General features: G+C 43.2%; 1 protein-coding gene across 1 annotated transcript in view; it reads left to right on the top strand.

Annotated features, from left to right (window-relative positions):
- The first annotated feature begins 3,979 nt into the window (after positions 1 to 3,979).
- Positions 3,980 to 12,309, top strand: part of LOC116525819 — a 16,319-nt gene continuing 7,989 nt past the window's right edge. The window contains exon 1 of the mRNA XM_032242002.1: positions 3,980 to 4,200. Coding sequence (XP_032097893.1) covers positions 4,032 to 4,200 — 169 coding nt within the window. The 5' untranslated portion in view covers positions 3,980 to 4,031. The remainder of the gene's footprint in view (positions 4,201 to 12,309) is intronic.

Raw genomic sequence — 12,309 nt, 5'->3', positions numbered from 1 at the left:
GGGGGCAGAGAAAAAGATCCACTAAGTGCTATGCTTCACTTGGGTCCTTAGATTCAACTGCTGTAAAAGCCCAGCCTTGGTGGTCAATAAATCCTGTCATCTCTTTTTCTCTTCAGTCAATTTGCCTTGGGTTTTTGTCATGGCCAACCCAAATGATTCTGACTAATGATATGACTCCTGTCCTAGGGGTTGGGGGGAATCTATTCTCAAGGCCAGTTTGGATGTTCGGGAGCCTAAGTTCCTGGAGTTTCAGGTTCGTACACCACATGGGGAGAGATGATTAGAGAAGGGAAATTGGCCACTTTGGGATACAAGACAGGAGTGATTGAAGAGATGCTTCAAGTTCCAGTCACAGAGGATGCCACGTTGAGATGCTCACAACCAAAGCGTAGGGTCTATTGGGGCCTTTTAAAAAAGTGCTTCTAGGGCCAGGTGTGGTGGCTCATGTCTGTAATCCCAGCACTTTGGGAGGCTGAGGCGGGCGGATCACCTGAGGTTGGGAGTTCGAGATCAACCTGACCAACATGGAGAAACCCATCTCTACTAAAAATACAAAAAATTAATCGAGTGTGGTGGTGCCTGCCTATAATCCCAGCTACTCGGGAGGCTGAGGCAGGAGAATCGCTTGAAATTGGGAGGCAGAGGTTGCAGTGAGCCGAGATCGAGCCACTGGACTCCAGCCTGGGACACAGAGCAAGACTCTGTTCGTGTGTGTGTGTGTGTGTGTGTGTGTGTGTGTGTGTGTTGGCAGGGGAAGTTGCTTGAATAAAACTTGTCTGCACATCCAGGGAGCTCCCCGGATGAAGGCCACTGCTGACCCGAGACCTCGGGGGTGCTGGGGGTGGTCAGGAGGAGAGTGGTAATTCAGGGAGAGAGAACAGCTTGGGCAAAGGCAAGACGGCGGAGAGGGGGAAGAGGTGAGAGCTGAGGCTCTAAGGGCAAAGCAGGTGGTAAGGGTCGCCCTGGACTTTGCCAGGTAGGGGCCCCACCCAGACGAAGGGTGGGCGTCAGATTTTTTCTGGGAGAAGCAAACCCTAGTGGAGGCGCGGAAGACAGAGACCAATAGCCAGAGCTGCCTCCTAAACAGGTTTTCACTCCCCCCTCCTTCCCCATTTTTCTTCCTCCTCCCCCCCATCCCTCTTCTTCCGTTCTTTCTTCTCCCCTTTCTCTGCCTCCCCCTTTCATCCCTCTCTGCCTTCCTCATCTCTCTTCCTCACTCTTCTTTCCCCTTCTTTCTTCCCCCCCTCCCCGCCCCGCTCCTTTTACCCTCTCTCCTCCCCTGCCCTCCTCTTCCTGCCCCCTTCTGCCTCCTTAGGGTCATAATCCCCCTGGGAGAGGAATGGAGCCTGCTCCTTGACCTCCAGCAGCCACAATCTCTCACAAGCTTATTTTGGCCAAGAGATGCCCCCGCCACCCCCATCCCCAGCCCCAGGAAGGGAGGCCCTGAGACATGAGAGCCAGGGGTGGGCCAGGGGAGCTGCCAGCCAAGAAGGGAAGTGAGGATTGAGCTGACTTTCTTGTTATTATTTTTCTCCCCTGGGGGCCACCAGCAGAGACTTCTGGGCTTGAAGTCTTTATAGATTCTCACTCCCTTGGCAACCCAGCGCTCCTGTCCAACCTGGAGTGTTTAATTACCAAGGAAAAGAATGATTTTTTTTTTTTCCCTGAGAATCCATTTAATTATTTGATTGCACAGTAACCAAAGAGTGTGAGAGGCCTGTAGCCAGAAGGGACTTCAAAGCATTACCTTGATGTTGCTGAGTGGGGCATTAATGGGTTCTGAAGGCAGGCGATTGCTAAAGAGAGGGAAAGTATTCAAAGCGCCTCGCCATCCTGCCAGCAATCTCGAAAAATGCATAAACACTGGAATGCTCCGTCGGAGAGGGAAGGAGAGTTCAAAGGGACGGGGAGAGTTTTCATGTAAAGTTTGGAGTTTAAGGCGTGACTGTTGGCTATGGAGACTCAGCGTTTGAACTCTTGTTTATTAAAAACAGTTTCCCAGCCATTCAGCAGGTTCCCAAAGACAACAGAGAAATGCAGACTTTTGCAGGGAAGAAGGTTTAAAGGCTTCATTGATTCCTACCTAGGGTTTTCCCCGCCTGCTCTTTTGTGTGTGTTTGCTTTCTTTTCTTTCCTTTTTAAATTTATTACTATTTTTTTGATCAAGTTTTAAAAGTTCCACTATCAGAGGGAGGAGGGTGAAGAGAGAGAGTTCTCCTCCCCAGCCCCACCCGGGAGAGCTGGTTGCCCTGCCCTGCTGTTGGCTGTTGTGCCAGGAGGCTGGGGACTTTGCTGGTGATGCTCCCACCTCCAGGTTCTTTTTTTTTTTTTCTGAGACAGAGTTTTACTCTTGTTGCCCAGGCTGGAGTGCAGTGGTGTCATGTCAGCTCACTGCAACCTCTGCCTCCCAGGTTCAAGCGATTCTCCTGTCTCAGCCTCCCAAGTAGCTGGGATTACAGGCACCTGCCACCACACCCAGCTAATTTTTTTGTATTCTTAGTAGAGATGGGGTTTCATCATATTGATCAGGCTGGTCTCAAGCTCCTGACCTCAGGTGATCCGCCCGCCTCTGCCTCCCAAAGTGCTGGGATTACAGGGGTGAGCCACCGTGCCCAGCCCCACCTCCAGCTTCTTTAGAGGCAAAGGGTGCAGGTTGGATTCTGGGCCCAGCTCTGGATCGCCCAGAGGGGCTGCTGGCTGTGGGGTTCTCCACTTCTCTCTGCTCTTCCTTGTTTGCCTGGGGAAATGGAGACAGCCTAGGCTCTCCTGCATACACCCTCAGATGGGGCTCAGAGAACGCCTGCGACTTTCCAGGTTTGATTTCCAAGCCTAGGGACGGGGGCTGGTTCCTGAAATCCCATTTGAAAGATGGTTTTTAGCTGGGCGCAGTGGCTCATGCCTGTAATCCCAGCACTTTGAGAGGCCGAGGTGGGTGGATCCCTTGAGGTCAGTAGTTTGGGATCAGCCTGGCCAACATGGCGAAACCTCATCTTTACTAAAAATACAAAAATTAGCCAGGCATGGTGGTGCGTGCCTGTAATCCCAGCTACTTGGGAGGCTGAGTTGGGAGAATTGCTTGATCCTGGGAGGCGGAGGTTGCAGTGAGCCAAGATAGCACCACTGCACTCCAGTCTGGGTGACAGAGTGAAGCTCCATCTCAAAAAAAGAGAAAAAAAAGATGGTTTAAATAAAATCCATAGAGGAACCCTCAAGCCATAGAACTCTCTATGGCTCCCACCTTCCTCCCAAGCTTTAGGAAAAGCTGAGTCACACTTGGATATCTCGTCCATCTCCTTGTTCCCCAAATAGGAAGAAGTGAACTTTGCCTCACAGGCCAGTATGGCCCCCAGAAAATGAGAGACAGTTCAGGGCAGAGCCACTTCTCATGGGCAACTCTGGCCTCTGGGGCATGTTTCTCTCCATCCACCCTGGCCTTACCAGCTTGGAGAAGCAGCCAGGGAGGAAGGGGCAAGAAGCCCTGGGCAGGATGTCTCAGCCCTGCCTGGCGCTCACCTTGGGACTTGTAAGTAAAACACCTCTGTCTTCCCCAGCTCATTGCAGGATGACAGATATCTCAAGCACAACCCACAGGGACTGTGGCCAAGCCCTCCCTGAATGAGGATGCCTCTGTCCTTCCTTTGAGATCATGGCTAAGATCCCACCCAGCTCTATACTATCATTCACCTTTATTCAAATGCAAGGAACAGGTTTTTAAACTAAACATTTTGTTTAACCAGAAGCCCCCATGCTATATTACAAGTTTTTAATTAAAATACCATGTGGGACCTATTCAGACTCCCCACCCACACCCCCTTGGCTTTTTTTTTTTTCTCATGGGAAGATGGATCGTCAGGGAAATTCCAACTGTCTTTATGACATAAGCGGAAAAAATCATAAATTTAAAACCACAGCGTTCATGTTCACACCCATGTGCATTCTCTCTTCCGTATGAATTTCACTTCTTTCTGAGTCAGAGGCCGTGAAGTGCCGGCAAACACTTAACGCCTGGCTCTCCGGGAGAACAAGCCCTGATGTGTCCCATTTGCCAATTTCCATGGTGTAAAGACTTCCACCATGGTCGGATTACAACCACCAACTTGAGGTCACTAAACCGGGAGTTTGGAAGAGAAGCCGGCGGTCAGCTCTCAGAAGCCAGTGCCAGCTTGCTCCAGCTCACCCCTGAGAAGGACTCCAAAACTGGTGAGTTTCTGAGAAGATTCCCACAGAAGCTACCCTCTCTTCACAATACCCTCATTCCAAAAGACTGCACCCTAGCTAAAAGGCTAAACAGTCTTTGTTTATTTATTTTTTGAGACAGAGTCTCACTCCGTTGCCCAGGATTGAGTGCAGTGGTGTGGTCTCGGCTCATTGCAACCTCTGCAATCCTCCTGCCTCAGCCTCCCAAGTTGCTGGGATTACAGGCACACACCACCACACCTGGCTACTTTTTGTATTTTTAGTAGAGACCTGGTTTCACCATGTTGGCCAGGCTGGTTTCGAATTTCTGACCTCAGGCTATCCACTTGCCTTGGCCTCCCAAAGTGCTGGGATTACAGGCATGAGCCACCACTCCTGGCTTTTTGGCTTTATTTTATTTGTTATTTTTTCCAAGATGGAGTCTTGCTCTGTCTCCCAGGCTGGGGTACAGTGGCACGATCGCAGCTCACTGCAACCGCTGCCTCCCAGGTTCAAGCAATTCTCCTATCTCAGCCTCCCAAGTAGCTGGGATTATAGACGTGCGCCACCATGCCTGGCTAATTTTTGTATTTTTAGTAGAGATAGGGTTTCACCATGTTGGTCAGGCTGGTGTCGAACTCCTGACCTCATGATCTGCCCACCTCTGCCCCCAAAGTGCTGGGATTACAGGTGTGAGCCACCGCGCCCGGCCTTTTTGGCTTTATTAAAGCATCAATGGATGTAGAAATAAAAGCATGAAGCATGTGTTATTGAAGCAAAGGTTATTAACACTCATTTTATTCTTTCTTTGCATCAGACACCGTGCAAATAACTGTGTACGTCTCCATACACTCACGTGTATGTATGTAATCGTATGATATTATAATACTATTGGTTGAAGGGGAGGTTTCTTTGTTCTTGCCACTCTGTTGGGTCCACTCTCCTCAAATTCCGATTAGAAAACATGGATTTGATATTGTGGGATGTGCGGGGTTTCCCAGTTGCTGTACCTAATGTCTCATCCCGTAAAGAAAATCGCTTCACGACAGAGGTTTGCTCAGGGTAATTTACGATTAAAATCATGCCCTTCAGTTAACTGATGGATGGGAATGAGAAGCCAAAAAAAAAGTATTTTGAAGTAGCATTCAGAGTCATTTTTCAAAAAGTCAATTTTTCCAAGGTATAATTTGTGTAAAATGAAATGCTTCCCTTTTACCACAATCAAGATCTAAAACAGCTTCTCCACTGTCATGCCCCTTTGTGACCAACCCTCACTTTCCCACCACAGCCAGTGGCAATCACCAACCTGTTTTCTGTCACTACAGATGTGTTTTGTCCAGGGTTTCTCAGCCTTGGCACTAGTGACATTTTGAGTCAGATAATTCTTTGCTGTGGGGGTCTGTCTTGTGCATTAAAGAATGTTTAGCAGCATCCCTGGTCTCTACTCACCAGATGCCAGTAGCTTATCCCAACTTGTGACAACCAAAAATATTTCTAGACATCTCCAAATGTCCCTTGGGGGCCAAAATCATCCATTGTTACGAAGTCGAGAATTTCCTATGAATGGATCATGTAGCACCTACTCTTTTCATGTCTGGCTTCTTTTGCTCAGCATAGTTTTTGGGATTTATTGTACACATAGTTTGTTTCTTTTTATTGCTGATTATTCGTTCATAGTATGAATATAACATGTTTGCCTGTTGATGGACATTTGGGTTGTTTCAGATTTGGGGATATTATGAGTAAGTCTGCTATTTCATCCAGATTTAATCATCCATTGAGATGTTCATTGGGGCCAGGTGTGGTGGCTCACACCTGTAGTCCTGGCCATTTGGTAGGCTGAGGTGGGTGGATGGCTTGAGCTCAGGAGTTTGAGACCAGCCTGGGCAACATGGTGAAACCCCACCTCTACAAAATATACAAAAGTTAGCTAGGTGTGGTGTGGTCCATGCCTATGGTTCCAACTACTTGGGAGGCTGAGGTGGGAGAATAACTTGGGCCCAGGGAAGTTGAGGCTGCAGTAAGCAGAGATTGTGCTAGTGCACTCCAGCCTGGGTGACAGAGTGAGCCCTTGTCTCAGAAAAAGAAAAAAAAAGATGCTCAGTAAATGCCGAATGAACATCTGTTTACAAGTCTGTATGGCCATATGTTTTCACTTCTCTTAAGAGTGAAATCATTGGTTTGTGTGTAAGTATATGTCTAACTTTATAAGAAACTGCCAAACTGTTTTCCAAAGTGATTTTATCATTTTATATTTCCACTAACAACGTGTGCAAATATATGAGATTTCCAGTTGTCCCACATCTGCTCTAACATTTGATAAATTAAAAAAAATTTTTTTTTTTTTTGAGACAGGGTCTTACTCTGTCACCAGGCTGGAGTGCAGTGGTGCAATCTTGGTTCACTGCAACCTCTGCCTCCTGGGTTCAAGTGATTCTCCTGATTCAGCCTCCCAAGTAGCTGGGACTACAGGTGGGTACTGCCACGCCTGGCTAATTTTATGTATTTTTAGTAGAGATGGGATTTCACCATGTTGGGCAGGATGGTCTTGATCTCCTGACCTTGTGACCTGCCTGCCTCAGCCTCCCAAAGTGCTGGGATTACAGGTCTGAGCCACTGTGCCCGGCCAAGTCTTTTTAATTGTAAACATTCTAGTGCCTACGTAGTGTAGTACATCTCGTTGCAGTTCTATAATGATGACTAATGCCATTGATCACCTATTTGTGTGCTGTTTGTTGTTAATATGTCTTCTTTTGGGAAATGTCTGACCACATCTTTTGCTTATTTTAAAATTAAGTATTTGTTTTATTTTTGAGGTATAAAAGTTCTTGTATGTCTTGTTACAAGTCTTTTGTCAGATATTTGTATTTCAAACTTTGTTGTTGTTGTTTACCAGTCTGTGGCTTTCTTTTTCAATTCTTTAATGATGTCTTCAAAGAGTGCATATTTTTAATTTCAATGAAGTCTGATTTGCTCATCCATTTTTCTCCTCTCTGAAACTGCTTTCTATGTCCTTTCTAAAAAATCTTTGCCTGTGCCAAGATAAAAGAAAAAAAAAGTTTGCCTATTTTTCCTCTAGAATTCTTTGTAGTTTTAACTTTTACAAAGTTTAGCTCTATGATCAATGTTGGGTTAATTTTTGTATATGGTGTGAGGTAAGATTCAGGGTTCATTTTTTTCTCATGTGTATGTCCAGTTTTTCCAGCAGCATTTTTGGAAAGACTATTTTTTCTCTGTCAAATTATTTTAGCACTTTCATTAAAAATCAATTGACCATATATATTCAGATTTTTGTCTGGATTCTCTGGTATGTTCCATTTATATATTGATCTGTCTTTATGCCAATAGCATAGTATCTTGATTACTAGCTTCATAATAAGTTTTGAAATCAGTTTGGATGTAAGTTATCCAACTTTATTCTTTAAAAAAATAACTTGAAAATTCTGGGGGGTCAGTTTATGTCCTTTGCATTTCCATATAAACGTTATCATCACCTTGTCAATTTCTACCAAAAAAAAACCTCTGGGATTTTGACTGGGACTGAGCTGAATTTATAGATCAATTTGTGCAAAACCAACATCTTGACAACACCAAGTGATATAGTTTGGCTCTGTGTCTCCACCCAAATCTCATCTCAAATTGTAATCCCTATGTGTTAAGGGAGGGGCCTGGGTGGAAGGTGATTGGGTCATGGGGATGGATTTCCCCCATGCTGTTCTCCTGACGGTGAGCTCTCTCAAGATCTGATTGTTTCAAAGTATGGCACTTCCTCTCTCCCTCTCTCTCTCCTGCTTCCATGTAAGACATGCCTTGTTTTCCCTTAGCCTTCCGCCATGATTGTAAGTTTCCTGAGGCCTCTCCAGCCATGTGGAACTGTGAGTCAATTAAATCTCTTTGGTTTATAGATTACTTAGTCTTACTTATAGATTACTTACTATAAAGGTAGCATCTTTATAGCAGTGTGAGAATAGACTGATATATCAAGTCTTTCAACCCGTGAACACAACATATCTTACCATTTAGTTAGGTCTTCTTTAATTTCTCTCAATAATATTTTGTTTGTTTGCCAAAATTATGTATATAATTTTGTACATATTTTGGATATATTTTGTTAAATTTATCCCTAGGTATTTATGGATTTTAAATGCTATTATAAATGGTATTTTAAATGTCATTTTTCAATTGTTCTATGCTAGCATATAGAAATATAATTGATTTATCTTGACCTTGTGTCATATAACCTTGCTGAATTCACTTATTTCTGTTAGATTGTTAAAAACTTTCATAAAGATTAGCTATGTCTAAAATCATTTTCTGCATAAATGAGAACCTGCTATAAATGTTAAAGAAAAGTTATGAGATTATATACCCTTGCTCATTTCAGATCTCAGGTGGAAAATATTCAGTCATTCATCATGAAGCTTACTGCTGATGGTTTTTTGTAGATACTCTAGATTTGGTTGAAGGTGTCCCTATTTCTAGCTTTCTGAGGATTTTTATTATGAATGCAAGTTGTATTTTATCAAATCCTTTTTATATATCTATCAAGCTGACTACGTGGTTTTTCTCCTTTGTTGTTAATAGGATGATTAACATTAGCGGATTTTAAAATGTTAAGTCATCCTGTGTTCCTGGGATGAACCCCACTTTGTCATGATGTATTATCTATTTTAATTCTTCTTGGTTCAAATTCTAATACTTTGTTAAGGAATTTTGTGTTCATGTTCATGAGAAATATTTGTCTGTAGTTTTCTTTTCTTGTAATAGCTGTCTGGTTTTGATATCAGGTTATACCGACCTTATAGAATGAGTTGAGAAGAGATTTCACTTCTGTTTTCTGACAGAATTCAAGAGAAGCTGGCATTATATGTCCTTATATGTTTGATTGAATTTACCAGTGCAGCCACCTGGCCTGGGGTTTTCTTTCAGGGAAAATTTTTAATTAGAAAATCAATTTCTTTACTAGATGAGGCCTATTTCTGACTTCTTATTTCTTATTGGGCTAGATTTGGTGATTTTTGTCCTTCATGAAATTTGTCCATTTTATCTAAATTGTTGACTTTATTAACATACAATTGTTCATGCTATTTCCTTATTATCCTTTCATTATATTTGATTTGTAATGAAGTCTCTCATTCCTTATAATGATAATTTGTGTGCTCTTTCTTTTTTTCCCTTGGCTACTCTAGCTAGAGATTTATAATTTTATTAATATTTCCTAAGAATTAGCTTTGGGTTCCATTGAGTTTTTAAACTGTAAGTCTATGTTTTATTTCCTTGACTTCTGCTTTTTTTTTTTTTTTTTGAGATGGAGTCTTGCTCTGTCACCCAGGCTGGAGTACAGTGGCATGATCTTGGCTCACTGCAACCTCTGCCTTCTAGGTTCAAGAGATTCTCCTGCCTCAGCCTCCTGAGTAGCTGGGACCTGAGTAGCAGGTGCATGCCACCATGCCCGGCTAATTTTTTGTCTTTTTAATAGAGTTGGGATTTAACTGTGTTAGCCAAGATGGTCTAGATCTTCTGACCTCGTGATCCACCACCACGGCCTCCCAAAGTGCTGGGATTACATGGGTGAGCCACTGCGTCAAGCCTCTGCTCTTATTTTTAATGTTTCCTTCCTTTTGCTTACTTTGTATTTAATTTGCTCTTCTTTTACTAGTTTCTTATTATTTACTAGCTTAATTTTTTTTTTTTTTTTTTTGGGATGGAGCCTTGCTCTGTCACCCAGGCTAGACTGCAATGGCACAATCTTGACTCACTGCAACCTCCGCCTCCTGGGTTAAAGCCATTCTCCTGCCTCAGCCTCCCAAGTAGCTGGGATTACAGGTGTGTGTCACCATGTCTGGCTAATTTTTGTATTTTTAATAGCGACAGGGTTTCTCCATGTTGGCCAGGCTGGTCTCAAACTCCTGACCTCAGATGATCCGCCTGCCTTGGCCTTTCAAAGTGTTGGGATTACAGGCATGAGCCACCATGCCCAGCCTTAAATGCTTTCAAAGGTTTTAGACCTTTCTTCTTTTCTGTTCTAAGCATTGAAAGCTATATAGCTCCATCTAAGCACTGCTTTAGACGCATCCTTCAAATTTTGATATGTTGTGTTTTCATTATCATTTAGTTCAAAATATTTTCTAATTTCCCATGTGAGTTCTTTTATGATCCATATGCTATTTAAATGCATATTGTTTAGTTTCCCATTATTTCAGGGGTTTTCAGACATATTATTTTTTTTTTAAATTTAAAATTTTTTTGTAGCCAGGAAATATCTATGATCTCAACTTTTATGTATATATATTGGTAGCTGTTTGATTGACAGCAAACTATCTATCTTGAACGTTCCATGTGCATTTGGAAAGAATTGTCTTCTCCTGATGCTCAATGGAGTGTTCAACTAATGTCAGTTAGGCCAGTTTGGTTAACAGGGTGGTTGAAGTCTTCTATATCTTTACTGACTTTCTCTCTGTTTGCTCTATCAGTTCTGAGAAGAGGTTTAAAATCTCCAGGTAGATTTGAAGATTTCTTCATTTTGCTTTTAAATTCTGTCAGCTGATACTTTATGCATTTTGAAGCTCTGCCTTTATGTGCATACACATTTCTGATTGATTATATCTTCTTGAAGTTTTATTTTGAAAAATCTTCTAATGGATGTATAAAAGATATACATATGAATTAACTTTTAAATCATTAAGAAACATCTGCTGAACGTGGTGGCTCACACCTGTAATCCCAGCACTTTAGGAGGCTGAGGTGGGTGTATTGCTTGAGCCCAGGAGTTCAAGATCAACCTAGGCAACATGGTGAAACCCTGTCTTTACGAAAAAGTAGAAGTACAAAATTATACCAAAAATACAAAAATTAGCCAGACATGGTGACACGTGCCTGTAATCCCAGCTACTTGGGAGGCTGAGTTGGGAGGAGGGCTTGAGCCAGGGAGGTTGAGGCTGCAATAAACTGTGATTGCACCACTGCACCCCAGCCTGGGTGACAGGAAGACCCTGTTTCAAAAAAAAAAAAAAAAGGGAAGAAGTATCCCTCTTTGTCTCTTATCTTCCTTTTCCTGAAGTTAAATTTGTTCAACTGGCAGCTTTCTCATGCTTGTTATATATTTGTCTATCCTTTTTACTTATCTGTGTCTTATGATGTAAGGTATGTCTTTGCAGACAACAAAAAGTTGGTTCTTGCTCTTTTTTTCGTTTCCAGGGCAGGGGGCAGAACCTAGGTGTCTGTCTTTTAATTAGAGTGTTTGGACCATTTACATTTCATGTAATTATCAACATGATTGGGTTTAAGTTCCTACCATCTTGCTACTTTTTTCCATTTGCCATTTATTCTTTTTTCTTCTCTAATTTATCATAGTTTACCTTCAAAGAGTTTTAGAACCTTGCTTTAAAAGTCACCACAGTTGCTAATTTAGTAGATGTGAGAGTGAATGGGACAGCATAGTATCAAGCATGCTTCGCTTCTAAGATTTGATGGTGGATGACTGGAACAATAACTGGTAGCTGTGTGAAGGCCAACAGTGTTGTGCTGAAGGGGGCTCATTCTGGATCTGGAGAGCCGATTCTGTGCTTCTCTTCCTAAGCCTGTGTTCAGTAATGTTATGCAGACGCCACCTTCTCTATCTCCCATGGCAGAGATTGGTAAATGTTATAAATTGCGGGCTGGGTGCAGTGATTCACACCTGTAATCCCAGCACTTTGGGAGGCCAAGGCAGGCAGATCACCTGCGGTCAGGAGTTCGAGACCAGTCTGACCAACATGGAGAAACCCCATCTCTACTAAAAATACCAAATTAGCTGGGCATGGTGGCGCAGGCCTGTAATTCCAGCTACTCAGGAGGCTGAGGCAGGAGAATCGCTTGAACCTGGGAGGCAGAGGATGCAGTGAGCCAAGATTATGCCATTGCACTCCAGCCTGGGCAATAAGAGTGAAACTCCATCTCAAAAAAAAAAGTTATAAATTGGGACTTTTTTTTTTTTCTTTAAGAAACCTGCTTGGCCGGGCGCGGTGGCTCAAGCCTGTAATCCCAGCACTTTGGGAGGCAGAGGCGGGTGGATCACGAGGTCAAGAGATCGAGACCATCCTGGTCAACATGGTGAAACCCTGTCTCTACTAAAAATACAAAAAATTAGCTGGG

Source organism: Sapajus apella, unplaced genomic scaffold, assembly GCF_009761245.1.
Source record: "Sapajus apella isolate SASKATOON/1434 unplaced genomic scaffold, GSC_monkey_1.0 scaffold48, whole genome shotgun sequence".
Taxonomy (NCBI): Eukaryota; Metazoa; Chordata; class Mammalia; order Primates; family Cebidae; genus Sapajus; species Sapajus apella.
Note: the sequence above shows the minus strand (reverse complement) of the source record. Positions and strands in the feature narration are given on the sequence as shown.